The sequence below is a fragment of the Panulirus ornatus genome, chromosome 37 (assembly GCF_036320965.1).
Source record: "Panulirus ornatus isolate Po-2019 chromosome 37, ASM3632096v1, whole genome shotgun sequence".
Taxonomy (NCBI): Eukaryota; Metazoa; Arthropoda; class Malacostraca; order Decapoda; family Palinuridae; genus Panulirus; species Panulirus ornatus.
Window position 1 is genome coordinate 30694217 of NC_092260.1, and position 20969 is coordinate 30715185.

The 20969-nt window shown below is 40.1% G+C and overlaps 1 protein-coding gene across 1 annotated transcript in view; it reads right to left on the reverse strand.

The window, feature by feature from the left end:
- The window catches only part of Fmr1 (synaptic functional regulator FMR1), a 150669-nt gene that overhangs the window by 92899 nt on the left and 36801 nt on the right, over window positions 1-20969 (reverse strand). Inside the window, exons 5-7 of the mRNA XM_071684215.1 lie at window positions 13151-13293; window positions 11799-11946; window positions 5648-5929 (exon numbers count right to left, since the gene is read on the reverse strand). Of these exons, the coding sequence (XP_071540316.1) occupies window positions 5648-5929; window positions 11799-11946; window positions 13151-13293 (573 nt within the window). The remainder of the gene's footprint in view (window positions 1-5647; window positions 5930-11798; window positions 11947-13150; window positions 13294-20969) is intronic.

The window sequence follows — 20969 nt, forward strand, 5'->3', positions numbered from 1 at the left end:
TTACATTACTTACTTGATCAAACCACCTCACACCACATATTGTCCTCCAACATCTCACTTCCAACACATCCACCCCCCATCCATACAACCCTATCTATAGTCTATGCCTCGCAACCTTATAACATTGTTGAAACCAATATTCCTTCAAACATATCCATTTTTGCTCCCCGAGTTAATGTTCTCTCCTTCCACACATTCTTCATCACTCCCAGAACCTTCAACCCCTCCCCCACCCTGTTACTCACTTCCACTTCCATGGTTCCATTTGCTGCTAAGTCCACTCCTAGATATCTAAAACACTTCACTCCCTCAAATTTTTCTCCATTCAAACCTACATCCTAATTAACTTGTCCCTCAACCCTAATGAACTTAATAACCTTGCTTTTATTTATATTTACTCTCAACACTCTCCTTTCACACACTTTTCCAAACTCAGTCACCAACCTCAACAGTTTCTCACACGAATCAGCCACTAGAGTTGTATCATCAGCAAACAAATGACTCACTTCCCAGGCCCTGTCATCCACTACAGACTGCATACTCACCCCTCTCTCCAAAACTCTTGCATTTACCTCCCGAACCACCCAATCCATAAACAAATAAAACAACAATGGGGACATAACACACCCTTGCCACAGATCAACATTCACTGGGAACCAATCACTCTCCTTTCTTCCTACTCATAAACATGCCTTACATCCTTGATAAAAACTTTTCACTGCTTCTAGCAACTTACCTCCCACACCCTATACTCTTAAAACCCTATCATATGCCTTCTCCAGATCCATAAATGCTATATACAAATCCATTTGTTTTTCTATGTATTTCTCACATACATTCTTCAAAGCAAACACCTGATCCACACATCCTCTACCACTTCAGAAACCACACTGCTCTTCCCCAATCTGATGCTCTGTATGTGCCTTCACCCTCTCAATCAATACCCTCTCAAATAATTTCCTAGGAATACCCAACAAATTTAGGCCTCTGTAGTTTGTACACTCACCTTTATCCCCTTTGCCTCTGTACAACAGCATGCATGGCACTAAGCATGCATTCCGCCAATCCTCAGACACTTCATCATGGTCCATACATACACTGGATATCCTTACCAACCAATCAACAACACTGCCATCTTGCTGGATTTAATCTTCCACAAAGCTTTCACTACCTCTTCTCTCTTCACAAGTCACTCTCCCTAACCCTCTCACTTCGTACACCACCCTGAACAAAACACCCTATACCTGCCACTCTATCATCAAACATATTCAACAAACCTTCAAAATACTCACTCCATCTCTTCATTCCATTACTATCTGTTATAACTTCTCTACTTACTCCCTTCACCAATGTTCCCATTTGTTCTCTTGTCTTACTAACAATCTTACTTCTTCATCCCACCGCTCACTATCCTTTCTAATCTGCCCACCTCCCACCTTTCTCATACCACATGCATCTTTTGCACAAGCCATCAATGTTTCCCTGAATGTATCCCATTCCTCAACCACTCTCCTCAAGTCATTTGCACACAACTTCTGCCATTCTACACTCAATCTCTCCTGATACTTCTCTCACACAAGTCTCCTTTACATATATTCTTTAATTCATATTTTTTCCAGTCGTATGGACAGATGGTCGTAAATCAGGAGCACTTGTACATTAATAAAAATAATTCAAAAAATGAAAAAAATATAAATCTCAAATGCAGCACCATGCGTCTTCCATACAGCACTTGTTTTTGGCAGCAATGGGTAGATTTGCTTGTTTCGGTCTCAGTCTTCTTAAGCTACTGTTGATGTCAGGTTGTATTCACCTCTACCTTCAGACAGTGAATAAAGACTACTGTACTACTACCACTATGATCATAGCAAAATACTCTTCAACTACACTGTCAAAAAGGTGAGTAAATATTACATATTCTTTATCATAATCTAATAATTTTATATAGTACAGTAAAGTATAATGTATTATTGTACACTGCATATTGCATCCAAAAAATGGCCCATATATTACATTCAATTTCATATTCCACTTGTGTTAGGTAGCACGGAGCGGACTCACTTTGTTTCGGTATCAGTCTGCCTAAAGCTATCGTATGGTCATGCATACTGTTTTTCTAATATTTCAGAATTGGGATTCTTATTAAAGAATTTGTCATTCTTACAATTCAAAATGTCATCAAGTATTGGAGGAGTTAATGAAACTGATTAAACTTAAATGTGGCACAGAAATTAGAGGTAACTGAGATATCAGAACAAGGCATCTCAGTAGAAGTTTGTGAAATTTACAGCGTAAAAAACACTCTGTTTCTGATATCCATAGATCAAAGGCCAAATTACAACAGTTTTCTTTGAAATACATAAAGTGATTGGTTCTCAGTGAATGTAGGTTTGCGGCAGGGGTGTGTGATGTCTCCATGGTTGTTTAATTTGTTTATGGATGGGGTTGTTAGGGAGGTAAATGCAAGAGTCTTGGAAAGAGGGGCAAGTATGAAGTCTGTTGGGGATGAGAGAGCTTGGGAAGTGAGTCAGTTCTTGTTCGCTGATGATACAGCGCTGGTGGCGGATTCATGTGAGAAACTGCAGAAGCTGGTGACGGAGTTTGGTAAAGTGTGTGGAAGAAGAAAGTTAAGAGTAAATGTGAATAAGAGCAAGGTTATTAGGTACAGTAGGGTTGAGGGTCAAGTCAATTGGGAGGTGAGTTTGAATGGAGAAAAACTGGAGGAAGTGAAGTGTTTTAGATATCTGGGAGTGGATCTGTCAGCGGATGGAACCATGGAAGCGGAAGTGGATCATAGGGTGGGGGAGGGGGCGAAAATTTTGGGAGCCTTGAAAAATGTGTGGAAGTCGAGAACATTATCCCGGAAAGCAAAAATGGGTATGTTTGAAGGAATAGTAGTTCCAACAATGTTGTATGGTTGCGAGGCGTGGGCTATGGATAGAGTTGTGCGCAGGAGGATGGATGTGCTGGAAATGAGATGTTTGAGGACAATGTGTGGTGTGAGGTGGTTTGATCGAGTAAGTAACGTAAGGGTAAGAGAGATGTGTGGAAATAAAAAGAGCGTGGTTGAGAGAGCAGAAGAGGGTGTTTTGAAATGGTTTGGGCACATGGAGAGAATGAGTGAGGAAAGATTGACCAAGAGGATATATGTGTCGGAGGTGGAGGGAACGAGGAGAAGAGGGAGACCAAATTGGAGGTGGAAAGATGGAGTGAAAAGGATTTTGTGTGATCGGGGCCTGAACATGCAGGAGGGTGAAAGGAGGGCAAGGAATAGAGTGAATTGGAGCGATGTGGTATACAGGGGTTGACGTGCTGTCAGTGGATTGAATCAAGGCATGTGAAGCGTCTGGGGTAAACCATGGAAAGCTGTGTAGGTATGTATATTTGCGTGTGTGGACGTGTGTATGTACATGTGTATGGGGGGGGGTTGGGCCATTTCTTTCGTCTGTTTCCTTGCGCTACCTCGCAAACGCGGGAGACAGCGACAAAGTATAAAAAAAAAAAAAAAAAAAAAAAAAATTAGTCAGAGGCCTCTTAACTTTTGTCACCATAAAAGCACTACTATAGGCCTGTTAACATTGGTAACCATGGAAACATTACCATCAGGAAAGTATCTATCTACAATGAATTATCATACAGTGGTGTGTCACATCCTCCAAGCCCATACCTGTCCTTAAAGACTGAAGTTTTTGTTACTTTTTCCTTCCCTTTCCCACTTTCAACCTTCAATTTTCTTCTGCAACTACTTTCTTCTTTTGTATTCATGCAGAGTATACTATTCTCTTCAGGAAATGACAAGTGCTTCTCTTTTAGTAACCAAATCAATTTCCCAAATTTTCCAGCATGTCTCTAACACTGCTTTTGAGTCTTCAAGATTGGTAAGAATCAGTTTTGAGAAAAATCTGCATGCAAAAACCTCCTTTAAATGTGGGGTAAAGCAAACACATTTATTTCTTATCAACTAGAAATGATTATCCCCAACATCACTGTCTCCATACAAAAATGATCTTGGCTGATCGTTTCTCTGACCCCTTCCTTCATCATCACTGTACTTCCTTTTGTAACTACCATGGTCATGTTTGTCACTGCTATAATACATATAATAATCTATATATAGTTTAGAGATGAACATTATACAGAAGCAGAAGGTGAGCAAACAATCTCTTTCATCTCACATGAGCTCAGGCTGGCTACCTCAACAGTGAACACAAATCTTTTTAAGGCAAGTGAGCACATTAAGGGACATGTACAAGGTTCAGCACCTTAAAAACCAACTGTCAGAGCCACGAAGTCAACTGGAGCAATTTAAGTGATGGAGAAATTATCAACTTTGAGAAAAGAAAATGATTCAATGTAGTGTATCACTATGTCTCAAGGTAATACAAGTGAAGGCTAAAAGTCTGAAGACCTTAAAGGAGAGTATGATAATCCTGAAGCAAAATTTGTGGCCACCCATGGATGGTTCATTATGTTTAAGGCTCCTGTTTATTTTCATAATGTCAGTGAGCATGAGCATCACTAGAATTAGGGTATTGGGCTTTTAATAGTTTAATCATTTCTTCCTCATGTTTCTTCTTTGTAGTTACTAATTTCTTTCTTATATTTAAATGGCTCAATATGGTGGTGTTATAAATAATGGTGTTGCAGTTTGAAATTGCCCAAACCAACTTTGAGTTGATTTGGGCATGTGGAAAGAATGCAAGATCAGGAGTTAACAAGTAGAGTATGACAATACTACTAAAGGGGTTGGCATGAAAGGAAGACCATCTGTGACATGGAGAAATAGAGTGGATGAGTACTGGAGGGAGAGAAATAGTGGAAGAATGCATGGAATGATGTATATGTGGGAGGAACATATATACAGGGATAAGTGGAGACTCTTCGCTGCGGCACCCCTTTGATGGGAGTTCCAGGAAGGAAGGAGAATAAAGACAAAAAAAAAAAAGTGTAGTGGGCAAGTACACAAGCATGCAATAATGATAGAAAACAATGCACCCGTGCAATACAGTACCACAGAAAATGAACTAGTATTTGTGGAAGTGAGGCTCAACTATTCTTACTGGGAACATAACCCTTATGTAAGTTGGGGAGCATCCATTTACATAATCAAAATAGGTATAGGTTAGCTAGCATTATTAGATTATCTTAACTGACTGACATGTAATGAAAAGGTTGATAGGTATAAACAAGCTGAAAAAGGGTTAACAGGTGGTTTTTAAAAGGAAATGATCTGTGTGAAGAAAATGAAAGCAAGCAAACTTGGAAAAAGTAGCCTGTACATATAGACGTCAAAACAGCATGAGTGAAGAGTGGCATAAGACAAAAGTACACATTATAAGAGGAGTGGAAGAGGAGAGGCAGATAGTCAAGGAGGCAGTGCTTGCATGTGTAGAAAAGTCTTAATGAATCTGGTAGTTGACAGGCATAAAGCCCAAATACCCATCACACTTACCATGTGCAGGTAAAGTGTGTGAATGTGGAAGGTGGGAAGTAGACATATGAGACAAGGTAGGGAGAGGTAGGTTGAGATCACTAAAAACAAAAAATAGTCAAAAATGCTATGCTCAATCAAGTTAAAAATGCAGATAATTCACACTACGAAACATTATATTAACCTTAACCCTTATACATGGGAAAAATATCTTACTTTTAAATGTGCTAGATGATATTCAAGTAAAATAGAAGCATTAGCTATGGCCTCAACTGTGCCAACGAAGACAAATGGGACTTGTCCTTCAGTGCGAGGTGTTGTCGGCTCTGGTTCATTGTCACCCTCAATCTTCACTCGCACTACACCAGATTTATCAACCATTTCTTGTATTACACGGCCATTCTTGCCAATTACTTTACCTACGAGGACTCGTGGCACTTGCACAGACTCTTCACTATATTCTAACATACATCTTGCCTTTTTAACTGCTTCTTCAGTCTAGAAAGAAAAAGAACAGAATTAAACATAATTAAATGGCCTGTTGAGAAGCAATTTCACTCCATTTATTTCTAATATGAGGTAAAAGGTAAAGTGTGTGAAAGAAGAAAGTTAAAAGTAAATGTGAATAAGAGCAAGGTTATTAGGTACAGTAGGGTTGAGGGTCAAGTCAATTGGGAGGTAAGTTTGAATGGAGAAAAACTGGAGGAAGTAAAGTGTTTTAGATATCTGGGAGTGGATCTGGCAGTGGATGGAACCATGGAAGCAGAAGTGAATCATAGGGTGGGGGAGGGGGCAAAAATCCTGGGAGCTTTGAAAAATGTGTGGAAGTCGAGAACATTACCTCAGAAAGCAAAAATGGGTATGTTTGAAGGAATAGTGGTTCCAACAATGTTGTATGGTTGCAAGGCGTGGGCTATGGATAGAGTTGTGCGCAGGAGGGTGGTTATGCTGGAAATGAGATGTTTGAGGACAATGTGTGGTGTGAGGTGGTTTGATCGAGTAAGTAACGTAAGAGTAAGAGAGATGTGTGGAAATAAAAAGAGCATGTTGAGAGAGCAGAAGAGGGTGTTTTGAAATAGTTTGGGCACATGGAGAGAATGAATGAGGAAAGATTGACCAAGAGGATATATGTGTCGGAGGTGGAGGGAACGAGGAGAAGTGGGAGACCAAATTGGAGGTGGAAAGATGGAGTGAAAAAGATTTTGAGTGATCGGGGCCTGAACATGCAGGAGGGTGAAAGGAGGGCAAGGAATAGAGTGAATTGGATCGATGTGGTATACCGGGGTTGACGTGCTGTCAGTGGATTGAATCAGGGCATGTGAAGCGTCTGGGGTACACCATGGAAAGTTGTGTGGGGCCTGGATGTGGAAAGGGAGCTGTGGTGTCCGGCATCATTGCATGACAGCTAGAGACTGAGTGTGAACGAATGGGGCCTTTGTTGTCTTTTCCTAGCGCTACCTTGCACAAATGAGAGGGGAGGGGTATGGTATTCCATGTGTGGCGAGGTGGAGATGGGAATGAATAAAGGCAGACAGTTTTTTGTGTGCATGGGTATGTGTGTGTGTCTGTGTGTGTATATATACGTGTACATTGAGATGTATAGGTATGTATATTTGCATGTGTGTATGTATATACATGTGTATGGGGGTGGGTTGGCCATTTCTTTCGTCTGTTTCCTTGTACTACCTTGCAAATGCGGGAGACAGCGACAAAGCAAAATAATAATAAAAAAAAATGAGGTAAAAAAAAATCCAATCTTTTTCCTTAAATGTATATGAATAAACTATCACAGAAAATTATTTTCTTTAAAATTTATTATACTTGATTGCCGTTTCCCACATCAGCGATGTAACACCAGGAAACAGACGAAGAATGGCTCATCCACACATATGCTCTTATATATACATAAAGCTGTGGTTTCGGTGCATTATTACATGACAGCTAGAGACTGAGTGTGAACGAATGAGGCCTTTGTTGTCTTTTCCTAGCGCTACCTCGCACACATGAGGGGGGAGGGGGATGTTATTGCATGTGTGGCGAGGTGGCGATGGGAATAAAGAAAGGCAGACAGTATGAATTATGTACATGTGTATATATGTATATGTCTGTGTGTGTATATATATGTATACAATGAGATGTATAAGTATGTATATTTGCGTGTGTGGACATGTATGTATATACATGTGTATGTGGGTGGGTTGGGCCATTCTTTCATCTGTTTCCTTGCGCTACCTCGCTAACGCGGGAGACAGCGACAAAGCAAGATAAATATAAAAAATATATACATAAATGCCTATACATACATATACATATCAATATGTTGTATGGTTGCGAGGCATGGGCTATGGATAGAGTTGTGCGCAGGAGGATGGATGTGCTGGAAATGAGATGTTTGAGGACAATGTGTAGTGTGAGGTGGTTTGATCGAGTAAGTAACTTAAGGGTAAGAGAGATGTGTGGAAATAAAAAGAGCGTGGTTGAGAGAGCAGAAGAGGGTGTTTTGAAATGGTTTGGGCACATGGAGAGAATGAGTGAGGAAAGATTGACCAAGAGGATATATGTGTCGGAGGTGGAGGGAACGAGGAGAAGTGGGACACCAAATTGGAGGTGGAAAGATGGAGTGAAAAAGATTTTGTGTGATCAGGGCCTGAACATGCAGGAGGGTGAAAGGCGGGCAAGGAATAGAGTGAATTGGATCGATGTGGTATACCGGGGTTGAGGTGCTGTCAGTGGATTGAATCGGCATGTGAAGCGTCTGGGGTAAACCATGGAAAGCTGTGTAGGTATGTATATTTGCGTGTGTGGACATATGTATATACATGTGTATGGGGGTGCGTTGGGCCATTTCTTTCGTCTGTTCCCTTGCGCTACCTCGCAAAAGGGGAGGGAGCGGGGGGCTGGAAATCCTCACCTCTCGTTTTTTTTTTTTTTTTTTCAATTTTCCAAGGGAAGGAACAGAGAATTGGGCCAGGTGAGGGTGTTCCCTCAAAGGCCCAGTCCTCTGTTCTTGGCGCTACCTCGCTAATGCGGGAAATGGCGAATAGTTTGAAAGAAAAGAAATATATATATATATATATATATATATATATATATATATATATATATATATATATACACACATATCCCTGGGGATGGGGAGAAAGAATACTTCCCACGTATTCCCTGCGTGTCGTAGAAGGCGACTAAAAGGGAAGGGAGCTGGGGGCTGGAAATCCTCTCCTCTCATTTTTTTTTTAATTTTCCAAAAGAAGGAACAGAGAAGGGGGCCAGGTGAGGATATTTCCTCAAAGGCCCAGTCCTCTGTTCTTAACGCTACCTCGCTAATGCGGGAAATGGCGAATAGTATGAAAGAAAGGAATTTTATATATATATATATATAAATATATATATATATCTTTCTTTTTCTTTCAAACTATTCGCCATTTCCCGCATTAGCGAGGTAGCATTAAGAACAGAGGACTGGGCCTTTGAGGGAATACCCTCACCTGGCCCAATTCTCTGTTCCTTCTTTTGGAGAAAAAAAAAAAAAAAAAAAAAAAAAAAAAAAAAGAGAGGGGAGGATTTCCAGCCCCCCGCTCCCTCCCCTTTTAGTCGCCTTCTACGACACGCAGGGAATACGTGGGAAGTATTCTTAATCCCCTATCCCCAGGGATATATATATATATATATATATATATATATATATATATATATATATATATTTATATATATATATATATATATATTATCCCTGGGGATAGGGGAGAAAGAATACTTCCCACGTATTCCCTGCGTGTCGTAGAAGGCGACTAAATGGGGAGGGAGCGGGTGGCTGGAAATCCTCCCCTCTTGTTTTTTTTTTAATTTTCCAAAAGAAGGAACAGAGAAGGGGGCCAGGTGAGGATTTTCCCTCTAAGGCCCAGTCCTCTGTTCTTAGCGCTACCTCGCAAGTGCGGGAAATGGCGAATCGTATGAAAAAAAAAAAAAATATATATATATATATATATATATATATATATATTTTTTTTTTTGCCGCTGTCTCCCGCGTTTGCGAGGTAGCGCAAGGAAACAGACGAAAGAAATGGCCCAACCCACCCCCATACACATGTATATACATACGTCCACACACGCAAATATACATACCTACACAGCTTTCCATGACGCTTCACATGCCTTGATTCAATCCACTGACAGCACGTCAACCCCGGTATACCACATCGATCCAATTCACTCTATTCCTTGCCCTCCTTTCACCCTACTGCATGTTCAGGCCCCGATCACACAAAATCTTTTTCACTCCATCTTTCCACCTCCAATTTGGTCTCCCTCTTCTCCTCGTTCCCTCCACCTCCGACACATATATCCTCTTGGTCAATCTTTCCTCACTCATTCTCTCCATGTGACCAAACCATTTCAAAACACCCTCTTCTGCTCTCTCAACCACGCTCTTTTTATTTCCACACATCTCTCTTACCCTTAAGTTACTTACGCGATCAAACCACCTCACACCACACATTGTCCTCAAACATCTCATTTCCAGCACATCCATCCTCCTGCGCACAACTCTATCCATAGCCCACGCCTCGCAACCATACAACATTGTTGGAACCACTATTCCCTTCAAACATACCCATTTTTGCTTTCCGAGATAATGTTCTCGACTTCCACACATTCTTCAAGGCTCCCAGAATTTTCGCCCCCTCCCCCACCCTATGATCCACTTCCGCTTCCATGGTTCCATCCGCTGCCAGATCCACTCCCAGATATCTAAAACACTTCACTTCCTCCAGTTTTTCTCCATTCAAACTCACCTCCCAATTGACTTGACCCTCAACCCTACTGTACCTAATAACCTTGCTCTTATTCACATTTACTCTTAACTTTCTTCTTTCACACACTTTACCAAACTCAGTCACCAGCTTCTGCAGTTTCTCACATGAATCAGCCACTAGCGCTGTATCATCAGCGAACAACAACTGACTCACTTCCCAAGCTCTCTCATCCACAACAGACTTCATACTTGCCCCTCTTTCCAAAACTCTTGCATTCACCTCCCTAACAACCCCATCCATAAACAAATTAAACAACCATGGAGACATCACACACCCCTGCCGCAAACCTACATTCACTGAGAACCAATCACTTTCCTCTCTTCCTACACGTACACATGCCTTACATCCTCGATAAAAACTTTTCACTGCTTCTAACAACTTTCCTCCCACACCATATATTCTTAATACCTTGCACAGAGCATCTCTATCAACTCTATCATATGCCTTCTCCAGATCCATAAATGCTACATACAAATCCATTTGCTTTTCTAAGTATTTCTCACATACATTCTTCAAAGCAAACACCTGATCCACACATCCTCTACCACTTCTGAAACCACACTGCTCTTCCCCAATCTGATGCTCTGTACATGCCTTCACCCTCTCAATCAATACCCTCCCATATAATTTACCAGGAATACTCAACAAACTTATACCTCTGTAATTTGAGCACTCACTCTTATCCCCTTTGCCTTTGTACAATGGCACTATGCACGCATTCCGCCAATCCTCAGGCACCTCACCATGAGTCATACATACATTAAATAACCTTACCAACCAGTCAACAATACAGTCACCCCCTTTTTTAATAAATTCCACTGCAATACCATCCAAACCTGCTGCCTTGCCGGCTTTCATCTTCCGCAAAGCTTTCACTATGTACATAATTCATAGTCTACCTTCATTTATTCCCATCACCACCTCGTCACACATGGAATAACGTCCCCCTCCCCCCTCATGTGTGCGAGGTAGCGCTAGGAAAAGACAACAAAGGCCCCATTCGTTCACACTCCGTCTCTAGCTGTCATGTAATAAAGATAAAATAATAATTTCTTTAAGTCCAAGGGGAAATGAATCACGATAAATTTCAAAGTGCACTTTCGTGTAATAATCACATCATCATGGGAGATACAAGAAAGAAATATAACAGTCAGAGGTGGCAGCTGGGGGGATGGAAAGCCTCTCCTGGTTTACTTTGCCAAAAGAAGGAACAAAGAAAGGGGCCACGTAAGGATTTCCCCTCAAAGGATCAGTCATCTGTCCTTGACTCAACTTTTCTAATACAATTTAAGAAATGCGGAATGTATTCCATCGCTGGAAAATTAAAAGCATGAAATAACGGAAATTTTTTGGACCTTTAATAAAAGGTTACTAAATTTTCAACCTAAAACTGAAGATATAATTAGGTGTTTAAAACATATTACTACAGTTCACTTATAGTGAAGAACTATAAATTCAGAGATAGTACTAAAAAATAATGCTACTTCAAAAGAAATGCAATAGCCAACTTACAAACTTTCAAATAATTCTACATAAAAAAAATTGATAATACACACCTCACCATAAATCTTAAAAACACAAGTATTTTCTTCTAATTCAATATTTGTAACTCCTTCAACCTTACGAGCTTGCTGAATGTTTGCACCATGTGCACCAATAGCCAGACCCATCAGATCTTCCCGGACATTAAACTCTTCAACATATCTGAAATATAAATATATGTTAGATTCATTTCTTATTAAAGAAAAAGAGAGGAAATACTTTTTCTGATTTGTCCCAAGCTTACTCCAGATATCATTGTCAATTTACAAAAGTCCTCAAAATTCTAAAAGCTTTTTCAGTAATCTACTATATACACTATATATCAAATTCCATACAAGAAAGCTACAAATTGAATGTGTGCAAATGAGGCATCTTCCTTTTGTTCCTGATACTATGCGCTATAACAGGAAGGGAAATTATGCATAAAAACTATGTATACATACTGTTTTTATCTCATCCCAATCATGCTAGGTAAATCATATACAGGCTGAGCATCCTTTATCCAAAATGCCTGGGACCAGAAATGTTTCAGGTTTTAGATTTTTTCCGATTTTGTTATATTTGCATGTTCATAATGAGATAGGTGGAAAACAGGATGGTATAGAAACAAACAGCTTAGCGCCGAGACATACCTCAACATTTCGACCATTCAGCGATCTTCCTCAGGAGATACTGATTCTAGCATTCAGCAGGAACATATTCACCAGCAAGTGATGGTTACCCAGTCGGACACCTTAGAGTGTCATTCTCTAATTGGATAGCTTGCCCTATTGCCTCCACTCATTCACAGCGATCTCCAATGCCCAACATGACCAGCAGATGAACCCAGACCTTGTCTTAACATTGTTCATAATCCCCTTTTCCTAGGTAAGGTCTCACACTATCACTAAACGGTTTGTCACTTGCCTGCAGTTGCCTTGGCATCGACTGTTTAGTGACAGTGTGAGAGCTTACCAAGAAGAAGGGATTAAGAAAAACATTAACACAAGGTCTGGGTTCATCTGCTGTTTCTATTAGCTTTTCTCCTACACTTTATATTTGCAACAGCTTCCACAAAGCATCTCTATCAATCCTATCTCCAGATCCATATATGCAACATAAAAATTCTTCTGTTTCTCTAAGTAACTCTCACATAAATTCTTCAAAGTAAACATCTCAACTACACATCAAGCACTCCTGAAACCACACTGCCCTCCCCACTCTGATGCTTTGTGCATGCTATCACCCTCTCCACCACACTTCTAAATAACAAGGACTACCAGTAGATCTTTTGTGGATATCAATTACAAATGAGAGACCTCCAACACTCATTTTGCAGACTGGCAAAGGGATAAGGACAGGCAATACAAAGCAACTGAACACTTACCCCGCCGTGGACTGAAGTTTGGTGGACTCTAGTTGTTTTGCTGCTTCTTCTGTTCGGTAAAGGAGTACTACTTTCTGTTTCAGGTTTCGGAAATGCATGTCAGACAACATGTGGGCCAACTTCAGGCAGTGGTCATTCCGAGACTACAGAAAAAGAAATAAGATTGAAAAAAATGCTTCATGTGAAATGGAAAGTTTTTTTTACAGAAACTTTACATTACTATGCTCAGCTAATACCTACTGAACCATCTTCAAATAGTAGAGAAAGCAACCTGCCAGCCATAGCAATAACATTCAACTTCTAGCCTTAAGGTGACCACATGAGCAACACTATAACTCTGATGCCTGTTCCTACCTAGATCACCCTTAAGGGGATGGCCATGGCAACAGTCTCCAAAACTAGTGAACTCCAGTGCCACTCTTTAGCCTTTAGTGCCTCACCCTTAACATGCCATTGGTAAAGGGCAGCTCTACTGTAGTGTTTGTAGTGGCTCCTGCCTAATGTTCCAACTGATTACATTTACCTAATGCTGCTGCATAATATTCTGACCTACTGCTTCTACCTAATGTTTCTACACAACCAACACATAAAAGTATACATCTGAAACACATTAACAATGCTGCCAGACTCAAAATCACACAAATAATCTCAGACACTAGAAGTTGGTACTAAGGACAATAACTGTACAAAATATGGGTAATCACCAATTGCAAAGATTTACTTTGAAGCATGAAACGTAGGTCAAGGTGACCTATTTTAGGTGGGTTGTTTTAGAACTCATTAATATAAATGCATCTCTACATACAGTTACATGACTGTGCTTGGACCTCTATGGTCAATTTACACATTCATGGGCCACACAAGGGCTCAACATAAAAAATAAATAGTGACAGAAATGAACTCATTTGCAAAACTTACCATAGGAGCAGAAAATTACATGTATGTGGACATGGATGTAAATGACATGATAGTATTACCTACTTGTACAGTACATAAAGAGAGTCCTGCACTCAAAGGACTCTATCTCTTCACAGACCCTTTTTAAATTTTTGTATAATTCCAAAATTTACAGCTTCTTCACTTAGGTGCATTCCAATTAATATCATCCTTACTCTAAAAAAAAAAAGTACTGAATCCTTTCTACCAAGTTTACTGCTTATCTTCTTGTTAAGACCTTTGGTTACTCTACCAAAGTATCTCATTAGGACTGTTCACTAACATCACCCAAATGATTAAAGAACAACAAGATTATAATTGAGTCAACCCTTACTCTTCTCTCCTCCACAAAGGGCAAATCTGTAGCCTTAGCCTTCAGCCTCTCATTGTTACTCATCTCTGAATTCAGGTACCATCTAAGCCACCCTTGTCCAAACTCTTATTTCTTTGTGCTTCTAAAGTGCAAAGATCTGACGTGAGAAGTATATTGAAATTACAGGCTAACGTGTGTTGTATACATAACTAATTCTAATATCTACCAGCAGAAAGTTTGCCTCCTAAGCAATTCTTCCATTTTGTTTCAGTGACAGGCAGGGCAAAATGTCACATACAAATTCCTTAGGCTTCAAGTTGCACTCCTTTCTCCCAAGTAGCTATCTTTTCTTTCAACCTCATCCATGCATGGACTGCTGGCATTCTGTTTACAAACACTCAATCTCTCCTTGTCACACATATAACTTGACAACACTTTACTCACACAATTCATGCTTCATAACTTGAGATTTTTCTGCGGTAATCGCTATGCACTGGTCCTACCTTTTGGCAAAATGGTAGGGGTAATATATGGAAGTGAAAGAAAAATGGCGAATAGTATGAAAGAAAAAAAAGGAGGTAGGAATATTATACAAGAGCATTTAGTAAAATCAGTAGGTAGAAGTAATAGATTGGAACATTATGTGGAAGTAATAGATAGGAGCATTAAGTAGAAATAGAAGGTTGGAACAATAAGCAGGAACAATAAATAGGCACATCATGTAGAAGTAGTTGATAGAAACATTAGGTAGAAACCTCAGAAAACAATGCACTGGAGTTCCAAATATCATAATGGCTATAAAGTGTTTCTGGCCCCCCTTCCAAAATTCATATTCACTCTTACTGATCAAGTTTTGTATCATTTAGAGGTACTTTTCTTTTCAAACTTGTTTGCTGTTTCCCACATTAGCAAAGCAACACCAAGAACAAAAGAAGGAAATAGCTAATTAGCTCACATCCATTCTATAGCTGTCATGTCGTACACTGAAATCACAGCCCCCTATCCACAACTATGCCCCAGAAATCTTTCTGTGGTTTTTCTTGGCAGTTTCATCATTAGTATAACAGCAGTTCATTTTAACCTTCAATTTACAAATCCACACATGCTCTTCTCTACAAAGATTCAAAGTTTCCTTATAATGTACCAAGATTACACCTCTACTGTTCTGAAAAAAAAAATCTTGTTCAACCTCAAATTCTACCAAAAATATAACTGCTGCTCCAACCATTACTGTGTTCCTTGTTTCCATCGACTCCACTTTGGAACTTCACTTTGAAATACCAGACTATGATTGCATTAACTCTTAAACCTATACATATTTTCTTTCTGTGCAGCTCCCTTAATAACATTACTCCAATCCATTTTCTAATTTCTGCCCAAATTAAGCATTCATCTAACTGATCTGATAACCTTTGTGCAGACACATGATTTCAACAACCTCCACTTCTTTAGCCGGGGATTCATGATGTTAATCTTCAGTCTACAAAAACACATTCTTTTCTGCAAAGAGACTTGTTTCCCTATTACAAGATCACATATCTTTTCTGGTCATCAGAAACTTAATCCCTCTATCTATCCACAAGGAACTGTCATCTGCAACTACATCCATTACGATTTGACCTGCTCCCATCTATCTCACTTTGCATTATCAAACTATGATAACATAAGTCAACTCTTACTCAAAAACCTACTTGTATTTTTGATCACTGCTACCCTCCCTGATCAAGTTAATCCAAATCTTTCTCACTTTCAATAAAATTCAATAAAGTCCATCAGACAAGTTTGTGCAGAAGTTCAACATCCCAATGACTTCAATTCCATAATACTCACTGGCTTAAAAGCTCCTCTCATACTGATCCTAAAGGAATAAGAGGCAGAGAGCTTCTCCACTGCCAATGACCTCACACAGCTTGTCCACGAACCAGTTCATAATCCTGACCATCCTGGGGACAAGACAAATGTTCTTGATCTTATCCTCATCTCTCACCCAAAACTATACAAAATTAAGTCTCTACCTCTAAGATTCTCTGATCAATACCTAATCCTTGCAACATGTCCTGAACCTATCATTCTCAAATTCTGTCCAACGTACACCCCCACTGTCTGGCAGTAAAGTGAAAATGACTGGGATACTGACTAAGAGTTCTTTGCATCAACTTCCTAAAACCTTAGCAACAATGCCATGCCTGTACTGTTAATAAAATCAATTTAATCATTCATTCTCCATTTTGTTCTTACAGGAAAACCTTCATCTCCTCTTTGCTTCAACCTCTGTTGCAAGGAGGAAACAGGAAGCAAAGACACTCATACAAATACCAAAAATGTAACCTTAATCCAAGTACACACAAGACATATAAGAAGCAGCCAAGGACACCATAAACAAGAGTTAGAAACAACTTTACACACTTAAACTTAATATTTCAATACTCTGTTTAGTACCAAGATATCATTCTGATCCTCAGCCTATTAATTTTTCTATCATAAGGGTTGCCCCAAAGAATGTAACAATAGCGCTATGGCATCTCATCCTATTTCTTGCGCCACCATGTTAATTTCCAATATTAGGGTTTTCCACACAAAAATCTAAAAAGTCTTACTAGCTGATACTACTCAAGGTGCCTTATTACATGAAATGGCTTCTATGGATGTCTGAAATACAAAATACTTCAGTTTCTGGGAGTGACTCACACCCTACAGACTTTTTCCAACCCCATAACATGATGAAGAATTCCTGGCAAAACCCCTGTATGCTCTACCTTTGTTTCTAATTACATGGGGTAGATCTTGTGCATGCAGGTGCTCGACTCCATGCTAATGTAAGCACTTTTTCACTCTGTACACTACGATGATTAATTGCACGGGACTAAAATCTCCAATCATCCCTTAACACAAAACTGTTCCATTTCACTCAATCACTGTTCATTCCTGGAGTATCTTCAATTTAAATGTCTATCCATCTCTTCTGTGGTGTAACTCTTCTCCTTGTACCTTCAATAATACTAATATAAACGTTCTTCAAGACTGACCATCTGCTATTCAATCTAAATGACCAAAACATACTATAAGACTTACTTATAAGCTTTTCTAATGTCTTCTTAAATAATATCTTCATTCTTTATTCTACCTATTCTCCCAAATCCCAATATAACAAGCAAGTAATCCATCTCCAGTGCTCTTATTTTCTTTCACCTAATCTATATAAACTGAAACTTCCAGTTTGGCAAAAGTAATTCCATCATGCAACTTTCCTGCACACTATCTACCTACCTACCTACCTATCTATCTATCTATATCTCTGATGCCTGTTTCCTCTGGAAACTCCCATCAAGAGGGTGGCAATAATAAAAGTCTCCACTTATCCCTGTCCTTACATGCCTCCCTTGCATATACTATTCCACATATTTTTCCATCCTTTCTCTCCTTCCGGTACTCTTCCACTCCATTTCCCCATGTAACACAAGGTCTTCCTTTCAAACCAACCCCTTTAATTGTACTATATAAAGGTCTTCCTTTCAAACCAACCCCTTTAATTGTACTATCATACACTCTCTTTGTAAACTCCTTGTCTTGCATCCTTTCCATCTGCAAACTCCTTGTTTTCCATTTTTTCCATAAGCCCAAACCACCTTGAAGTATCATGTTTCACCCACACTAGCACTCCACAATTCATTTCCCTTTGCATTCCTACTGCACCACATCCTTCATACACCCATTCACTTCTTTCTTCATTCAATCCAGTCATACTACATGCTCCTCTCAAATAGCTCATTTCCACAGCCTGGATTCTCGACCTCTGAGACACATTCCAGGTCCATGTTTCGGCTGGAGTGGTCAGGGTTAGGTAGGCCATGCTGTCCCTTAATCCTTTCTTCCATTCCATACTTACACTTCAACCCTTCAGTACTCTATTAAGGGACCTAGTGACTCTTCTACCCTGTATTGCTGTCTCCCTTATCTCTTCTTCCATTTCAACAATACTTAAATTCTCTAACCTCTTCCAGACTTCCTTCCCCATATTCATTTCACGATTTAGTGCACTTTCTTCTTTCACTCTATAAGGTTTTGCAAAATCTATACTTTCATTGTTTTCTTTTAAACACCATTACTTTACTTTCACTCACATTTACCTTTAATCACCTACACTTACACATATCATAAAAGATACTTACAACCTGGTGCAACTCCTCTTCACTCTCAGCAAACAACACAATATCATCTGCAAACAGGCTTGTCACTAACCACCATACCTCACCATCACACTCCATCTCTGCATGCGCTTTCCTAAGTTTTTGCTTTTAACCCCCATAACTCTGCATGAGTGTGTTAGCGGTTTTGATGCACGAGACCGGGTTATAGTGATGGGTGATTTGAATGCAAAGGTGAGTAATGTGGCAGTTGAGGGAATAATTGGTATGCATGGGGTGTTCAGTGTTGTAAATGGAAATGGTGAAGAGCTTGTAGATTTATGTGCTGAAAAAGGACTGATGATTGGGAATACCTGGTTTAAAAAGCGAGATATACATAAGTATACTTATGTAAGTAGGAGAGATGGCCAGAGAGCGTTATTGGATTACGTGTTAATTGACAGGCGTGCGAAAGAGAGACTTTTGGATGTTAATGTGCTGAGAGGTGCAACTGGAGGGATGTCTGATCATTATCTTGTGGAGGCTAAGGTGAAGATTAGTATGGGTTTTCAGAAAAGAGGAGTGAATGTTGGGGTGAAGAAGGTGGTGAGAGTAAGTGAGCTTGGGAAGGAGACCTGTGTGGGGAAGTACCAGGAGAGACTGTGTACAGAATGGAAAAAGGTGAGAACAATGGAAGTAAGGGGAGTGGGGGAGGAATGGGATGTATTTAGGGAATCAGTGATGGATTGCGCAAAAGATGCTTGTGGCATGAGAAGAGTGGGAGTTGGGCTGTTTAGAAAGGGTAGTGAGTGGTGGGATGAAGAAGTAAGAGTATTAGTGAAAGAGAAGAGAGAGGCATTTGGACGATTTTTGCAGGGAAAAAATGCAATTGAGTGGGAGAAGTATAAAAGAAAGAGACAGGAGGTCAAGAGAAAGGTGCAAGAGGTGAAAAAAAGGGCAAATGAGAGTTGGGGTGAGAGACTATCAGTAAATTTTAGGGAGAATAAAAAGATGTTCTGGAAGGAGGTAAATAGGGTGCGTAAGACAAGGGAGCAAATGGGAACTTCAGTGAAGGGCGTAAATGGGGAGGTGATAACAAGTAGTGGTGATGTGAGAAGGAGATGGAATGAGTATTTTGAAGGTTTGTTGAATGTGTCAGATGACAGAGTAGCAGATATAGGGTGTTTTGGTCGAGGTGGTGTGCAAAGTGAGAGGGTTAGGGAAAATGATTTGGTAAACAGAGAAGAGGTAGTAAAAGCTTTGCGGAAGATGAAAGCCGGCAAGGCAGCAGGTTTGGATGGTATTGCAGTGGAATTTATTAAAAAAGGGGGTGACTGTATTGTTGACTGGTTGGTAAGGTTATTTAATGTATGTATGACTCATGGTGAGGTGCCTGAGGCTTGGCGGAATGCGTGCATAGTGCCATTGTACAAAGGCAAAGGGGATAAGAGTGAGTGCTCAAATTACAGAGGTATAAGTTTGTTGAGTATTCCTGGTAAATTATATGGGAGGGTATTGATTGAGAGGGTGAAGGCATGTACAGAGCATCAGATTGGGGAAGAGCAGTGCGGTTTCAGAAGTGGTAGAGGATGTGTGGATCAGGTGTTTGCTTTGAAGAATGTATGTGAGAAATACTTAGAAAAGCAAATGGATTTGTATGTAGCATTTATGGATCTGGAGAAGGCATATGATAGAGTTGATAGAGATGCTCTGTGGAAGGTATTAAGAATATATGGTGTGGGAGGCAAGTTGTTAGAAGCAGTGAAAAGTTTTTATCGAGGATGTAAGGCATGTGTACGTGTAGGAAGAGAGGAAAGTGATTGGTTCTCAGTGAATGTAGGTTTGCGGAAGGGGTGTGTGATGTCTCCATGGTTGTTTAATTTGTTTATGGATGGGGTTGTTAGGGAGGTAAATGCAAGAGTCCTGGAAAGAGGGGCAAGTATGAAGTCTGTTGGGGATGAGAGAGCTTGGGAAGTGAGTCAGTTGTTGTTCGCTGATGATACAGCGCTGGTGGCTGATTCATGTGAGAAACTGCAGAAGCTGGTGACTGAGTTTGGTAAAGTGTGTGGAAGAAGAAAGTTAAGAGTAAATGTGAATAAGAGCAAGGTTATTAGGTACAGTAGGGTTGAGGGTCAAGTCAATTGGGAGGTGAGTTTGAATGGAGAAAAACTGGAGGAAGTGAAGTGTTTTAGATATCTGGGAGTGGATCTGTCAGCGGATGGAACCATGGAAGCGGAAGTGGATCATAGGGTGGGGGAGGGGGCGAAAATTTTGGGAGCCTTGAAAAATGTGTGGAAGTCGAGAACATTATCTCGGAAAGCAAAAATGGGTATGTTTGAAGGAATAGTGGTTCCAACAATGTTGTATGGTTGCGAGGCGTGGGCTATGGATAGAGTTGTGCGCAGGAGGATGGATGTGCTGGAAATGAGATGTTTGAGGACAATGT